General features: G+C 37.0%; 1 protein-coding gene across 2 annotated transcripts; it reads right to left on the minus strand.

Moving 5' to 3' along the window:
• Nucleotides 1–1,462: 1,462 nt before the first annotated feature.
• Nucleotides 1,463–17,088, minus strand: LOC127450929 (O-phosphoseryl-tRNA(Sec) selenium transferase). 2 transcript variants are annotated; one of them, XM_051715425.1, is made up of 11 exons: nt 16,722–17,088; nt 14,491–14,645; nt 14,193–14,311; nt 13,850–14,008; nt 11,909–12,062; nt 11,636–11,738; nt 11,379–11,508; nt 9,932–10,023; nt 6,853–6,946; nt 5,764–5,854; nt 1,464–1,889 (listed from the first exon to the last, which is right to left on the minus strand). In XM_051715425.1, exons 1-11 carry the CDS (start codon nt 16,833–16,835, stop codon nt 1,643–1,645), a joined length of 1,458 nt encoding a protein of 485 aa, XP_051571385.1. In that variant the 5' UTR covers nt 16,836–17,088; the 3' UTR covers nt 1,464–1,642. The 2 variants fall into 2 exon arrangements, with proteins under 2 accessions (XP_051571396.1, XP_051571385.1); XM_051715436.1 differs by lacking the exon at nt 13,850–14,008 and having other exon boundaries at nt 1,463–1,889.
• Nucleotides 17,089–17,817: the final 729 nt, after the last annotated feature.

The raw sequence follows: 17,817 nt of genomic DNA on the forward strand, positions 1-17,817 counted from the left end.
CTCTCCTTGGTCTATAAATATGGATTAAAATGCATCACAGTTCAATTCAGCACATCAAATACAATATGAATAAAATACTATACACTATATTGACATTTAAAAAAAGGGAAATTGTAAAACTTTTTTCGCTGTGTCTCAGGAACTTATGGTAAGATGACATCATAATAACTTGTAATGTAAAATAATGAGATCTTTATAATGACAGAGCAGGCTGCATATATGAAAATACACAGAAATAATAGTTCACACTTTAAATATATCTTTAAAAAATTTATATATCAGAATTTTCATATCTGCAATTTTCATTTCACATTTTTTTCTTTTTTTTTCTGTGGTGGGCATGAATGGAATGGAATGGATTGAGAGATATGCCTCAAAAGCCTGATGTATCATGTTTGATACATGGATTTCAAAGGGGGGTTTTCAACAAAATAATTTTCAAAATTTAAACCAAGCACAAGTTGGTTATATTCAGCAAATACTCATTTTAAAATATCAGTAACAATATAATCATTACTGTCACTTTTTTCCCCTTTTTCTCCCAATTTGGAATGCCCAATTTCCAATGTGCTTTTAAGTCCTTGAGGTCATGTAGTGATTCGCCTCAGTCCGGGTGGCGGAGGACGAATCCCAGTTGCCTCCGCCTCTGAGACCGTCAACCCACGCATCTTATCAAGTGGCTCGTTGAGCGCATTGCCACGGAGACATAGTGCGTGTGGAGACTTCTCGGCATCCACTGCGGCAACCACGCTCAACTCACCACGTGCCCCACCGAGAACGAACCACATTATAGTGACCACAAAGATGTTACCCCATGTGACTCTAACCTCCCTAGCAACCGGGCCAATTTGGTTGCTTGCGAGACCTGGCTGGAGTCACTCAGCACACCCTGGGACTCAAACTAGCAAACTCCAGGGGTGATAGCCATTGTCTTTACCACTGAGCTACCCAGGCCCCTACTTACTTTATTAATATAAGCTGTCATTTAACCCAACATAAGAGTCACTTTTTGTGCAAGTCTGCCACCATTTTAAATAGATCGATATAAACACTGAAACCACTTTTTCACAAATAACCTCTAGATGGTGCCATAAACATGTGAAATTTACATACCATAGGTTGTTTGGCTCATCAGCTTGAACAGAGAGTAAAACAGGAGCCGTCAAACATTGTGGATAATATTTGATACACACAGCTTTATAGGATTAAGAATCAATTTTGAGATTGTTCAAATGAAGACTGTGATGAAACGAAAAATCTATATTTTTACCTAGTCCTATTCAGAGTTACAGTGCTGAAAATGTAGATTAATAATGTAAAACTGATTTAACATTTTTTATTTACTGGTATTAAAAATTATTCCAGAAATGTTAAATTTTGTAGTGCGTTTCAAAATGTCTTGAACAGAAAATTCCATCTGCATTTATATATTTATCCATAAGAACATTGTAAAAAGCAACAAGGACAGATGATTTAAAATTGAAATTGTGTATTTATTGTCAGTCAGATTAAACAGCTTTAAAACACAGGTTTCCTGGTTTTTTATGGAGAAACTCAATAGATACATTTGTTCAGATCAAACATAAGGTATATGTCACAATATCAAGTTCATATATCATATAGCCCTGAAAAACCTGTATTCTCAGGGCACCGTTTGTTCTTCCAAACTTTCCACTGGAGATGCTGACTCATTATTTTCTGAAGAAACTTCTTTCCTAAGACTTTTGAGGCATTTATCAAGTCTCTTCATGCACAACGATATGTCTTCTTTAGTTATTCCTATAGCAGAGGCTGCGTTTAGGTATGGGCATGGGTAGGCATCTGAATGTGACATGAAGCCACGGAATGTGTGTCCACTCACAGTCTGTTCCACACCCAGTGGGACCACCCTGCAACAATGAATTAGGCAAATGAGCAAGCCATGAGAAATGTCACTTTTGTGAATTGTGAATTTTCACGGGTATTGGTATCGACTACTGAAATGTTGGTATCGTGACAACCCTAGTATGTATAATACATTATTTCTGCTTGAACGTTTATTTTTTGCAGTGCTAATAAAAGGTAGCTCACATATATCAGGGACTGCAGTACTGTTATTAGTGCAGCCCACTTGGTTCTCATTTAAATAACACCAATAGCCTCTTCAAGGCCTCATTAACTCCAAGAAAACCTGTAAACAAAGACCATAATGGTCCTGTAACTGAGCTTTTATGAGGTTATGCATTAGCATTCATAATGCTCAGTCTCTTGTGGAAACTTCAGCATTAATTCCAAGTTAATTCAAAAAGGAAACATGCATATTAATGATGCAGATGTATTATTTGCAAAGACAATATGAAATCAATTACTGAAAACAACCCATTAGCATCTTATAAATAAAATGCAAAGCTGTGAAACAAACCCTTGTAAAGAAATTGCGAGGTCACTGCACTAAGACCAAATAAAAAAACCACAACAAAAATTAATGTTTTAAAATGTATAGAGAGGACACTATTAAAATTAAACTTGATAAAAACTTCACATTGAAATCCAAATTGATGCATACAAAACCATTGAAAATAGAGACATTTCATAACTTCTTTGGAGTAAATTGTTTCCTGCTCCTTAATATTGAGTGCACACCTAGCACATTAATATAGCAATATAAAAGCTCATCTAAGAACACAGTTAATTAGTGCATAATTCCAAAAGGAATTGTGAAAAATAACGATTGATTTCAAACAGATTTCCTTAACACTTCCCCATCACCATTGGTTGATAAACAGGTAGTCCTCTCCCAAACTCAGGTCATTGGCTGTCTGGCTGAGAGTGGTCTCTAATGTTGTCTTTATGTGGTATCAGAATTATCCAACTTCCCACTTTGTCTGTCATAATAACAAGTGGGTACGTTGAAGTGCTTTGTTGATGGAAACATGGACGAAGGCAGGTTCATTCTTGCAGATTTCTCAGGGAACTATAATTTTGACACCATAATACATGTTATTTAGCTTTCTCACGACAATGGAATTTCGGTCAAAAACATGTTATTTTCTCTGTGTAAAAAATGTGCAATATGCATCAAATGGTTACTGATATACATAAACGTATATGACCAGAACGGCAAGCGCTAACAAGGTAGCTGCATTTAGAAAAATTCGTAAAAACAATCAATCTCTAAAGAAACCGTATTCTCCACAATCATGTTGAACGTTTATGGCTCCTACAAACTGGGAAACTCAGATATAACATTTCCAAGTTGTAATTGCTAAAAAAAAAAAAAAAAGAGTATACCTTGAATGCACTGTAAGTTGCTTTGGATAAAAGCGTCTGCAAAATGCATAAATGTAAATGTAATTAAACTTCAGGGGGCGTTCATGTGCAACCTCCAAGTAGGAAACTTGTTTTACAAAAATTCAAAAAGCACGTGAAGGCAATATAACAAACAGAGCAATGTTTTGAAAGCACCACAGAGTCACTCAGGATTCCCACTCTTTTCAAGGCACAATTTTCCAGGATATTTAAAGGACATTTGTGTGTGACCAACAAGTGTATTATTTAAGCAAAATACATGAGTCCGTTTAAAACAAGCTTTTATTTAGCTGTTTCTGTGTGTTTTGGACGGTAGTTTCTCACCTCCAGATGAGCAGATCGCTAAATGGCCCAGTGTGATTATTATACTCCATAAAGCTGTGATTTAATAAATAAATACATAGTCTGTATGTGCTGCCCACTGCAGAGAGCTCTGCTCTCTGTCATCTCACACACACAAGAGAGTGAGTGATGATCATGATGAGGTGTTTTCAGAGTATGAGCAGCTGGCTTCACACATTAATTTTGAAGCATGCATCACTTCCAGATTATATATTTATTCAGACTTTGGCAGTTTAATTATCACATTAGGACATCACAATTTTAATTTGATTGTGCATTCAACCATTAATTTTCATCCAAATATGTCATATTCCCTGACATTCTGCGTTTTATAGCTAATACAATTTTTATGACTAGATTCCGTGATTCCGTCTGTGTTGTCTGCATGCTACATGTGGTAAACGCGGTATAAGCAGACTCCGATTGTTGAATTATTGAAAATGAATTCACATCCTGAGGTGTGAAGGCCAAATCACCACGCTACCAACACAGGGTGTGAATTCGTTTTCAAAAAAATAAGTGGTCCGACCGTCATCGTTGTCTAAAGTTTATAACTCAAATGTTTTTGTGGTTAACACAACAGCAATGTTGGAAACTTATTTTGTACTATGTCAATACTTAAACTATTACGTTGGAGAAAAGTAGAGATGACAGCAGATGAGCAGAGAAAGTATGTGAGGAATTCATTTTTTGACAGTTAACCGTTGACGTTGTTTCAAAATGCGCAGCAGCCGACAGTGACAAAACAATACAAATGTGTGTATCTGACTCCTATTCCGAGTCCTGGTCATTACCATGTTCTTGTGCATGTAACAAAAACCTTGTTAGCAACACAGTCAAACAGTTCTATTATACAAAAATATTTTCCAGGACATTTAGGTTTTTCTCATTTTCCACGACTTTTCAATGACTGGAAAACTGCATTGCAAAATTCCAGGTTTTCCAGGATGCGTGGGAACCCTGTCACTATAAAGTGTCTAAACCTTTTGGTGAAATTAACTTATGAATGGCTTATCTGTCTCTGCATATTAAGCTGGGATAGAAGTATTGTAAAGTCGAAAACATTACACACTTCACCTTTAAGTCAAGTTAAACACATAATTTTGAAAAAGACTATGCTTACAGATCAAACAACTAAATTTCAAAAAAGAAAAGATAAAAGTAATTTATTCCAAAACAGACCTACACCTCATTAAGGTATCATATCTAATGGTATGACATTCTCCAAGGAAAACAAATCTTCAGACTTGCTACAATCAGTTGTGCCATCCTACCATTTCCAGTGAATTATTAATTTCTGACCAACAATGATGAATCAAACCAGTCTTCCAAAAGACTAATGAGGACAATTAGAGTCTCTCTATCATTTTCTAATACAAAAACAGGCCAGCATCGATTATCCTACACTCCAATATCACTGCAGAAATTTAGTTATATTTATAACCAAGTCTTAAATACTCGTGTCATATTTATTTATTGTACATTTATAACGACAGTTAAAGTACATAGTCCATGACAGACTAAATAGGATAATGCTGCAAGGTAAACCCGGCATGAGAATAAGAAAGACCCCTATTTGAATAAAGTGGACAGCAGAATGACAGTTTCACACCAATATTACAGCTGATCATTCATGCACTGTAAGCAGTGGCACCAAAAAAGTATTAGTAAACTTAACCCACTGAATGTATGAATGTCATTGCATTTAACTAAATATCAAACCAAGTAGCATTTTCGTAATGAAAGATAGCACAAGCACACTTTAAGAAAACACTTAATAAAAATCCTTAATATTTTAGTATTTGAACACTTTCTGGTTGTCAGACATCAGTGGAATATGCCCATAGTTAATGTGGTGAACTTGACCTGCTAAGGCACCTGTGAGAACTATGGAAATAACTTCCTACATTCACAAAACAAGCAAAGGGAGCAGTTGGTTTAAAAGTAATTGCAAAACTGCTAAGCACTGAAAATGAGCCAGTATACAGGACAGTATTTGGTAAAAAGTAGAAATATAGAAACAAACAAACAGCTATCTAAAGTGGAATTAATCATTTTTGCTTTAGTCAAAGTAAAATTAGAGGTCAACAAATAGAGATATTAAAACAGGCATTAGTGCAGACAGAAGCTCACCTGGCCCCAGATACCTGTCTGGTGAAGAGCATGGAGCCCAACTGGGTGACTGCTTGATCACTGCGAGTCTGGAGACAGTTCAGTGACATGGCTGTGGTGCACACAAAAAACAACCAAAAAAACAATTCCGTTTAATGAGAGAGACACCTTTAAAAAGCCTTTGCTTTTAATGGTAATATAGTCTATTCAATATCCAAGTGCCTTTACCAAGAACATACCGTTGGGCTTGAGAGTCCACTTGTGAAAATGCATCTGTTTTGCATTTTTCTAACTTAAGATTAGTTCACCCAACAAGGCAGCATAAAGGTAATATACACCGATCAGCCACAACATTAAAACCACCTGCCTAATATTGTGTAGGTCACCTATCTATTCTTGCTATTCTTCTCACCACAATTGTACAGAGCGGTTATCTGATTTACCGTAGACTTTGTCAGTTCGAACCAGTCTGGCCATTCTCTGTTGACCTCTCTCATCAACAAGGCATTCTGCCATCCGCAGAACTGCCGCTCACTGATGTTTTTTGTTTTTGGCACCATTCGGAGTAAACTCTAGAGACTGTTGTGCATGAAAATCCCAGGAGATCAGCAGTTACAGAAATACACAAACCAGCCCATCTGGCACAAACAATCATGCCACGGTCCAAATCACTGAGATCACATTTTTTTCCCCATTCTTATGGTTGATGTGAACATTAACTGAAGCTCCTGACCCGTATCTGCATGAGTTTTATGCGGCAGCTTGCACTGCACTGCTGGATGATTGTTGGTACCAGTGGTTTCAGTATTTCCCCCTTTTACTTTAATGACAGAATGCACATGAGCTGGCATGGACTCCACATATTTCTGCAAAACCTGATGATCCATGTTGTCCAGCAAGATTTGAGAAGTTTCAAAGAGTATCTTGTGCGCTTCAATGGAAGCAAGGAAATCTGACCTTTTGCATTAACATTGTCAATGTCACATAATTGCCATTTTTGATTAGTGACCTAGAAATTCTGCAGAATCTTAAATATGTCTAAATTGTTTTTTTACTTTTGGGCCCCACTGACCACAATATAAGACATTAGATATTTTTATAATTTCTCACCTAGTGATATTGGATTGTGTGGAGTGTGTAGCAGTCTCTCTCCATGCCTCTCAGCTAGAGCTTTCACCTCCTGTGCCAGGTGGCTGTACAGCTCCTGCAGGCCATACAAATTGCAAGTTAAAAATAGCTCTCAACACAGCTTTTTCTGTCGCACATTCTGTTTTCTGCTAATTTTCAATTTTGTCTGCTCGCCTACACTCACCACCTGCAACCATTCTCCAGCCCCTGTCTCTGTTTCATCCCTAGCTTTCTGTTCTCCAGACGCAAATACATTATGCAGACTGCATTCCTTACTGAAACTTTAATGTAATTACGTCAACAGAATCAGCTTTGCTGGCGTTGCTGTGTTCTACCACTGGGATCATTATTACAAATGAACTATAGGAGGCCTTCAGGTTATGGCTAAAAATGAAGTTCCCTACTATAGCATTGTTAAAGGGAAAGTTCACCCATTCTGTGATCATTTATTCACCCTGATATTGTTCCAAATCCGTATGACTTTTTTAAATTTAAATTAGATGTTAAGGCCTTTTCACATCGAGTCTTAATTGTCAGTGTGAATATTCATTGCGATTTAGATACTGAATAGGAATAGATTTTTATAGAGGAATTCACACAGGATCTGAAAATGATCTATTGACAACCCAAACGTTTTTTTTTACGGAGAGCAGTCCCATTTTTTTTTTTCAGACTGCATAAAAAAACTGACTGAACAATGAGATAACTGCTTCTAATCACGTGTCCTGAGCCGCTGCAGATACAAAATCAAGCGTGCTGGTGGTGTTAACGTACAAAACGTTACTTAGCAAACCAACATTAAACACCTAATGATGAGCAACAAGGAACCGCCATTGAAAACGGATGTTGAGTTGCTCCTGTTTTTGCTATCTGATCACAAGGAATTATTTGATAAATGGCACAGCAGCTACAAAGTACATCCCGTTTATTCTCGGATTTGTTGTAAATAGGCCTTTAAGCAAAATGTTGGCCTCAGTCACCAATCATTTTCACATCTTTATTCCACATAATGAAAGGGAATGGTGACTGAGGCTGTTATTCTGCCTGATCTACTCTGGTGTTCCACAGAAGAAAGGTCATACAGGTTTAGAACAGCATGAGGAGTAAATAATAACAACTTTTTCATTTATGGGTAAACCATCCCTTTAATAAAACGTTTAAGATCTATGAAAATGAGACAAAAAGCCATTACATTATACACTTGGACAAGTAATATTTGTCCTTGCCAATTCATAATATACAGCCACCCATATTTTATGAATGCAATTCAAACCATTTCCCGATTTGCAGGGGACCTATTTATGAAAGATACTTATGAAAGAAAGCAACTTACATAATGCATTTGTTTATGGTGGAGACCTAAAAGACCGCTGAAGAAACCAGTAGACAACCATAAAAGATAAAGGCATGTCACTTTGTCATTATTTATTTTGGTGAAAACAAAGTCCCAGGATTTTTAAAAAGTATGGTACGCCACTGAATCGGACCACAAATAGCACATTATCTAGTCAACAAAGGCAACTCTGTTCAATTTGAAGATAAATTATGAATAATCTGGATGCATTAGTGTTAAATCAATATGCTCTATGGACTCCATAACACATGATGGCTAATGGTGTCTTCTACCATGAATTGGAGTTTCATCTAAGTAGCATGCCCACGTGTCTTTATGCTCGATCATGAAAACATAATTTTAGGCTTAGACCAAGAGCAAAAAGACTCAAGTCAACATGAAACAAAATTTAAAATAGGATAGTCAACGAGAAAACATGTAGGGTGGGACATTATTTTATCCATTGGGAAATTATTTGATCTTAAGAGTTTGCAGTCAATTGTGGAGGATTACTCCGCTGAAACACCTCTGGGACCCGTTGGATGACATCGGGTGAAAAGTAGTCATTTCAGAAGTGGAGCAAGTATTACATTTTGATGAAAGATTGAAAAGACACACAGCAATGTGAATTGAAGTAAACAGGTAAATGGGTAAAGTCTGATTTCATGTGTACTTGAATTACTCTTTCAATATTAAATAGAAGTAGGAATATTAAAACATGAAAGGTGGAGATTTGAATAAGCATATCTCAGCTCAGTAGGTCCGTACAATGCAAGTGAATGGTGTTCAGAACTTTGAAGGTCCAAAAAGCATATTAAGGCAGCATAAAAGTAATCCATATGACTCTAGTGGTTAAATATATGTCTTCAGAAGCGATATAATAGGTGTGGGTGAGAAACAGATCGATATTTAAAGTCCTTTGTTTGACTACAAATCTTTCTGAACAAATATTGATCTGTTTCTCACCCAAAGTGATTGCATTGCTTCAGAAGTTAGATATTAAACCACTGGAGTCATATGGATTACTTTTATGCTGCCTTAATATGCTTTTTGGACCTTCAAAGTTCTGATCACCATTCACTTGCATTGTATGGACCTACAGAGCAGAAATATTCTACTAAAAATCTTTGTGTTCAGCAGAAAAAAGAAAGTCAAACACATCTGGGATAGCATGAGAGTAAATGATGATGGAATTAAAATTTTTGGGTGAACTATCCCTTTAAAAGAAGCTGCACTCTAATCCAGAATACATTTGTTTGACAATAAATTAAGAAATCATTCTGAACACACAGTAATTTGTTCCTCCCGAAAGTAAACATCTGGCTGATTTGTCCGCACCATAGAAAACAGCTTGCCAAAAGCTTTGTGCAGGACTGAATCGAAAGCACAGCTCTTAACACGTCATGGTGCACTCAATTTCTCCCTCATTTTAAAAATGTTTTCCCCCTACAGAAATAAAGAGGGGGATTAAAATCATGTAAACTCACTGCTAATAGCGCATCTCTACAATAGCACCAGTAACCAAAAACGATTGCTTTTGCATGGTGCTGCATCCACAAGTGCACTTTTAATTACTTTGGTTAGAAAGTGGCTGCTAAGAACATCGATGTGAACATACATTTCAGTGTACCAAATCAATTGCGATGCTACTACGATCAAGCCACTTTCTGAAAGAAATCTCACTGCACATGAGGATAAATTTAGCATGGGAGCTTTGTGGTGTCTCACCTTTCTCTCAGACAAGAGTTTCTTGTATCCGCTGGCCCCAAGAGAGAGCAACGTGATGAGCACGTCTAGAGATGGGGAGGCAGAAGCTCGACCTGGAGCAGAGCAGATCTGACGTCAGGGGTGATCTCAATGCCATTAAATCAACAGCTTGCAAGAACACCAGCCTTATGTAAGTGAACTGTAATGCGTATAGGCAAATGCTTGTCTTCATTACACTTTATTGCTGTTGATGGCAGGGAAAAGTACATACATAATAGGGATAGTGAAGCTTCTTTATATTTGATATCCTCTGCTGTAAAGCAAAAGATCTTATAAGCACTTTCCGTTTAAAAGCAAAAGAACCAGGTTTATCGAATTTAAAATGATCAGAGTGTGGTAGTGGTGTCATCTTGGAAAAATGCAGTACACTAAAGCAATGGACAAAAGTATGCCCTGACTAACTCACTCAAGCACACTCAGAGAATCAATAGCTGAGTGTTTGGGATTTCCTCTGCACTGCTGAAAAAAAGGTTGGTGGGATATGCTGGCACCAGCAGAGAGCAATTTTGTAGTGGTACATTAAAGGGTTAGTTCACCCCAAAATGAATATTCTCTTATTTACTCACCCTCATGCCTTCCCAGATTTTTAGAAAAATATATCAGCTCTGGCCAGAACTTTGAAGGTCCAAAAAGCATATAAAGACAGCATAAAAGTAATCCATAACACAGTGGTTTAATCCATGTAATCAGAAGTGGGTGTGGGTGAGAAACAGATAAATATTTAAGTCTTTTCTCAGTATAAATCTTCACTTTCACATTCTTCTTTTGTTTTTGGTGACTCCCATTCTTTATGCATACCGCCACCTACTGGGCAGGGAGGAGAATTTATAGAAAAAAGGACTAAAATATTTATCTGTTTATTACCGACATCTATAATATCACTAATGAAGATATGGATTTAATCACTGGAGTCTTATGAAATACTTTTATGTTGCCTTTATGTGCTTTTTGGACCTTCAAAGTTCTGGCCACCATTCACTTGCATTGTATGGACCTACAGAGCTGAGATATTCTTCAAAAAATCTTCGTTTGTGTTCTGCAGAAGAAAGTCAAACACATCTGGGATGGCATGAGGGCGAGTAAATGATGAGAGAATTTTCCTTTTTGGGTGAACTATCCCTTTATACATACAAAACAGAAAAAAGAAGTCTAAAAAAACTTAAAGGCAGCAACAAGATGTAATAACAGTGTTATGAACTACAGAATATTCAGGGAAAGAGTTTTTACAGAATATATATTGCAGGTTTAATGAGTTAGCAGTTGCACTTGTAATACTGCATCTAAATAAATAGAAAAAGATTAGACAAATAAATGTAGTTACAACTAACAGCATACGGATTGTATAAATCAGGTTCATAATACATTGCTCATTTATGACATATTTTCTGTTTAAAGATCATATACATACCAGGGTACATTTTACTGATCTCTTTAATGAAATCCTCATCAAATCCAGCGATGATGGCCCCACCAACTGGAACCATGAAGTTCTTATCAAGACTTTGGACAAAGGCATCAATTCTCCCTACACGGACCCCCTATAAAGATACTTCATAAGCCAAATTGGTTTCACATATATAAACTAAGAAATTAAATGTATAGTAAAAGCATCTCTGCTCAAAAATGAAGATCAGTGTGGGTTGATATGAAAAGGAGATACAGTACCTGCTGAATAAGGTGCATACATTTAGATGACTGCACTCCATAGGCATTGTTGACAATGTGGGGGATATCATGCTTGGCACACAAAACAGCAAGTTCCTCTAGTCTGTAAAAAAATACAATGGACTTTCAATGGATTATAGCTACTTACAATGTAATATTATCCAGGATTAATAAGAAAATCCCTGAAACTTTATAACTACATGCTCGAAGAACCTATGTAAGACTAGAATGTATGTAGAGAAAATGCTTTCGCTTTCAGTGGTTATGACTTGCCTGTCAGGGACACGTGGTGCAAAGCAAGATGTTGTAGAATGGACACACAGGATGTTTTTGGCACCCAACTCCTCAATCTTCCTCTCTACTTCTTCCAGGTTTGTTCTCAGCTCATCTCCTTCCAGAACATTCTCAATCACCACAGGTTCAAAACCTTTTAAAATACACAGTACATCTGATATTGTTAATGTGTAATTTGCGAGATTCATTACTAATATGTCGGTCAACCGTGACCTATTCTTGTTTTGACAGATTAGAGAAGGGAAGACTGTCTCTTTTGTCCAACTTTCCTTATTAAAACTTCCTTTCTAATAATATCTTATTATTTAATGTCTTTTAATATCTTTCTAATTCTTTTAACATTTTGCCTTCTATTATTTTCCTTAATTTATGCAGATTGTTTTGCACTCCTTTTTCTTGTCAGCAGCTAAACTGCAAATGTTTTGGCCACACAAATGTATATAATTATCTGTCATGGCAATAAAGCATGTAAAAATGTAAACTAGAAAACTAAATCATTATTGGTTATTATGATTAGGGATGCACTGATATGAACATTTTTGGCCGACAGCGATTTTAACAAAAAACCTATAGGCCGATAACCATACCGCTATATTGCCACTTACCTTATTTTGTCATCAGATCACTGTATTACTAAGGAATGCTTAAAAACTTTACAAAGATGTAAAAAAAAAAAAAAAGCTTTTTCACTGTTCTGACAATAAATAATTTCCACTGAACATTGGATCTGTTGAACATCAATGATGCAGCATTAATGGATATCATACCAGTGTCTCAGAAGTCAAAGTCTGCTGGTTTCAAAGCGAGACAGAATAAAAATTAAATATTACATGCAGGAGTGCCAACCCTTCTTCATATTGTGGCTATTATTAATTCTGGATTGTGAATTTGAATTCACAGAGTGTTACTGAGGATGTGATGTTATCCGTTCAGTCGGATCCGACTCTCGGCGATTCTATGGGCCGTCTCTCACCATGCTTTCTGGTCTTGGAAAGTGTGTTACTAATTAATTATAAATCATCTGTTTTTCATATCGGTGTTTTCATGTGTATAACCGATATGCCGATGGTTTTAATTTGGTCAATATTTGGCCGATAAATATTGGCAGCCGATACAATGGTGCATCCCTAGTTATGACATCTAAGTAGTGACTCATAAATAATTATCTGTATTATTTGGGCACACTAGCTTGGTTTCCATCCACGTATGTTTATGTGCATTTTGGGATGCGAAAAAAATCTCCAAAATGCACACAGAAAACGTCACTTGAGGTGGATATATTTTTTATTAGAAAAGAAGAAATGCGCATACACTACGATGGAAACACATTTACCGAACAAACTCCTGTTTGATTTATTAGGAATACAAGATGTGCATCAAAAAAAGTCATGTGACTGAATTCATTCATAACTGGACTAAACAGTGGACCAATAATCACATCTGAAATGCTGTTTTGGTCATCCTGATATATTGCTGTCTAGAAAATCCAAAGCCTGCATTGAGTTTGCAGAGCAAATAAGACCAATACAAACTTAAACTGTGCTGAAGGGCAGGTTTAATGATACTTTTGAAAAATATATTATAGATCCGCACAGCAAAGACATAAGGAAGGGGGAATGCACACACATAGTGCTCCCAGAACTGTGACACGTGCTGTCGCTCCCAAACATAAACCAAGTATTTTATTAATTAATAAAAGACTCCCAGTGGCTACAATTTCTCCAAAAGTGATGATTTTGTTCTTTTGAACACATGGGATGGAAACGCGACTTTTTCCTACATTGTTTTTGCAATATTATGGTTTCTCTCATAAATTAATTTAGCAACTTGGATGGAAACGTAGCTACTTTAAGGTGAATGTGATTTAAAATCATCTCAAAATGAAAACTAGCATAATAATTGTTTCTCAAAGAATCTTACCAGCAGTCACCATAGATTTGAAACAGGACTTCTGGTCAATACGAGGCCAGAGGATGTAGCGCGCCCCTGGCCTCCTGTGTCTTAGTGTGAGGAAGCACAACGTAAGACTCATTCCTGTCGCCATGGGGACCACAAAACACGAAGACACACTTCTTACACCTGTGAAAATAGTTAAAGGTGTGCAAATACTATATGCTGCATTATTAAGAGTTTGCTGCAATGATCTTCTCAATGATCCAAGTCCCATTGCCACATACAAGTGTGTAGACATGAAATTAAAAATGTAATTATTAATCATTTAATTAACAATGTAGTTAACAGAGTTAAAGTGAGGTTTGCTCACCTGTTAATTTTAGAACATCTAGCACTACTGAATTGGTGATTTTATTCAGGAGACTGGAACCGGCTGCCTTAGGCTGGACAGCAGCAATGTCCCCCGATCGACCGATTCCATGGATCAGTCTGAAGGAAAAACACGGCATAAAGTCTCAAACTAAAAGTCCATATTTTTATGTGGCTATCTATATACCATATGGGCTATTCTATTACACTTTCTCTGTAACCACACCTCATTTTAAAAGAACAGGTGGCTTGTCACAGTGATTTAAGTGGCACAAAACATAACAGTGAGTGTGGCCAACCTGTAATGTCTTCTGGCCACCAGACTGGAGGCAACTCTGCCCTCTCTCTCTCCGACACCACAGTTCCCTAAAAAGTTGTTGCTGTCCATGACTGCCAGCTCGTTTAGAAAGAGCTCTATGGTGCTTTCGCTCCATCTTTCCTCTGGACATTTGCCCTGCAAGAACAGAGAAGTCTGACAATCAAAAAAGACTAAATAACCATTTATTTAAAAAACACAGTTTTAAAATCCCCTGATAATTCCAGGTTGTCAATATAAAAATATTTTAGAGCAGAGCATAACTAGAAAAAATTAAATTCACTGTAGAAATTCCCATGGCATTCAAATATTTTATTAACTTTTGTTTACTTTTCCAGACCTGGAAATCACAATTTTAAAATTCTCCAATATTCTCAAGTTTTCCATGACAGTGGGAACCCTATTAATACAGATCTGGAGTCAACTAATATATATATATATATATATATATATATATATAGACCGCTATATCGGTCTTACAGATTAATCTGTGCTTATAGTTGCATTTTTGGAACTATCTTTTCGGCAAAAATCTATGCCGATAGTTGCCAATAGTTTTTTTTTTTTTATCCCTAAGAGTTACTCTGATAATTACGTTTTTTTAATATGAAGAGAGGGCAAGCAAAGACAAATGCGACTATATGGAAATGTCCCTCATCAGCACTTGCATTGTGTCTCCAACTTCATATAAACTCAGCAAAAAAAGAAACGTCCCTTTTTCAGGACACTGTATTTTAAAGATAATTTTGTAAAAATCCAAATAACTTTGCAGATCTTTATTGTTAAGAGTTTAAACAATGTTTTCCATGCTTGATCAATGAACCATAAACAATTAATGAACATGCACCTGTGGAACGGTCGTTAAGACACTAACAGCTTACAGACGGTAGGCAATTAAGGTCACAGTTATAAAAACTTAGGCCACTAAAGAGACCTTTCTACTGACTCTGTAAAACACCAAAAGAATGATGCCCAGGGTCTCTGCTCATCTGCTCTTCACTGACGAGTCGCGGTTTTGTCTCACCAGGGGTGATGGTCGGACTTGCGTTTATCGTCAAAGTAATGAGCGTTACACTGAGGCCTGTACTCTGGAGCGGGATCGATTTGGTGGTGGAGTGTCCGTCATGGTCTGGGGCGTTATCAGACTGAGCTTGTTGTCATTGCAGGCAATCTCAACACTGTGCGTTACAGGGAAGACATCCTCCTCCCTCATGTGGTACCCTTCCTGCAGACTCATCCTGACATGACCCTCCAGAATGACAATGCCACCAGCCATACTGCTCATTCTGTGCGTGATTTCCTGCAAGACAGGAATGTCAGTGTTCTGCCATGGCCAGCAATGAGCCCGGATCTCAATCCCATTGAGCACGTCTGGGACCTGTTGGATCGGAGGGTGAGGGCTAGGGCCATTCCCCCCAGTAATGTCCGTGAACTTGCAAGTGCCTTGGTGGAAGACTGGGGTAACATCTCACAGCAAGAACGGGCAAATCTGGTGCAGTCCATGAGGAGATGCACTGCAGTACTTAATGAAGCTGGTGGCCACACCAGATACTGACTGTTACTTTTGATTTTGCAGTTCCGAACAACATAGCAGTCAAAGCAGTTGAAAGTGAGAGGACGTTTCTTTTTTTGCTGAGTTTATAATGTGAATAATAATATATAGGCTATAAAAAAAGCTTAATTTGTCTACTAGGATTTGCAATTTAGAAACGCAAAGCATGTTGAGTATAGTTGCTCTCTACACCATTAAAAATGATTTCAGTTTATTTAAACTTTTTTTTTTTTTTTTTTTTTTTTTTTACATTTCCATGGCTTTCTAAGATTTTCTTAATTTTTTTAAAAATTATTATTATATAAATTCTGTGACAGTATTCTGTGTATTCTTTCAGTGTTTCCATGAACCAAAATAAAACAATAATATATGATTTGCAATACTAGGTTAAACTAACTACCGTGGTCTTCTGTATTTTTCAATACATTTAAAAATATCTCGTATTATGGTTTTATTCGACCATTACTAAAATATTTCCAGTTTATTTTATTTTTATTATTATTATTTCCATTTCCATGGCTTTCAAATATTTTATTAGCCTAATTTCCATGACTCTGAGACCTGGAAAACACTTTTATTATTTTATTCCATGATCTATTCATGACCGGGGAACTCCACAGTCTTGTATCAATAAACTGAGCACATAATTACACAATCATTACCTGCTCTAAGAGGACTCTGATCAGTTGCTCATGACTGCGACGAGCTTGCAGACCTTGCCGCACATACGAAGACGAGACGATTTTTTCGCTCAGGTTGAAGTTTTCGTTGTTCATGTTCTTCAAGTCTCGCGAACTCGCTGCAAGTGTATTTGCTTTGAGAGTGAATTGCACTTGCACGTGTTTAATGAACTATCGATGCGACCTAATGCTCTTTGACACTGATACATCTGAGTATAACTGAAAACGATTACTTCAGTAATGTGCTTGCGTAACTGTGGCGTACAGGAGGTTAAACATTTTCTAATTTCTCTGTGTCAGCATGGGTTTCAAATCAGTCAGCTTCTCGGCTGACTGTTTCCTTCCGGGTAGAAACTCCTCCCCTTAATGGTCGTGTCCAGTTGAGCTTACCAAATGGCATTTTTGCGCCCTTGAAGAGCACTACGAGAAGGGGACGTCACTCGAAGAGTCGTTCCATACTAAAGTAAGAAATTTTACTTTTTCACAAAGTGTCCTTATACAAGACTTTAAGTGAAGGGTACATTCAAGCTGTAATGCCATGCTCTTTAGAGAGCCCACATCAAGAACTTTGTCCTATGTAGTGAGTAGGGCATAGGGACGATCACCTTCGATTGCAGTTCGACAATTTCGTAATTCCCCATCCCCCCCCCCCCCCCCCCGTATTCTGGCAGGTCCCGCCTCCTGCGTTCGGATTGGCTACTAAGAGCTACTGACAAGCTGTCTGCGATTGGGCAGTTCAAAAGTCGTTCATTTTTTTCCCCCAGAACGCGGAAGTGTTCCACGATTCGACTGTTTTCAGTTTCCGGTCTCCAGTGTTTTCAATCGGGGGGGGGGAGTTGAGAACTTTACTGAATCCTGACCCATGACTTAAAAAAAAAAAAAAGACAATTTATATGTTAAAAATATATTTAGTTTAATTTTTTCGATTATTTCTCTTCTTTATCTTATTTATGTATACATTTTGGATGGTTTATACATATTTTTTTAAAATAATTTTTATTTATTTTATAATTTTTTTTTTCCCTTCACCTGTACTTATTGAACATTTATATAGAAAAAACGCCACAGTTTTACCACC

The sequence above is a fragment of the Myxocyprinus asiaticus genome, chromosome 2 (assembly GCF_019703515.2).
Source record: "Myxocyprinus asiaticus isolate MX2 ecotype Aquarium Trade chromosome 2, UBuf_Myxa_2, whole genome shotgun sequence".
Taxonomy (NCBI): Eukaryota; Metazoa; Chordata; class Actinopteri; order Cypriniformes; family Catostomidae; genus Myxocyprinus; species Myxocyprinus asiaticus.

What these genes read in the sequence shown, in the direction of transcription:
- LOC127450929 (XM_051715425.1), bottom strand. Translation starts at nt 16,835, where the DNA reads ATGAACAACGAAAACTTCAACCTGAGCGAAAAAATCGTCTCGTCTTCG. An exon ending in GTGGCCAGAAGACATTACAG is followed by an intron (nt 14,312 to 14,490) that starts GTTGGCCACACT and finishes TTTTTCCTTCAG; the next exon opens with ACTGATCCATGGAATCGGTC. An exon ending in ACACAATCCAATATCACTAG is followed by an intron (nt 5,855 to 6,852) that starts GTGAGAAATTAT and finishes TGTGCACCACAG; the next exon opens with CCATGTCACTGAACTGTCTC.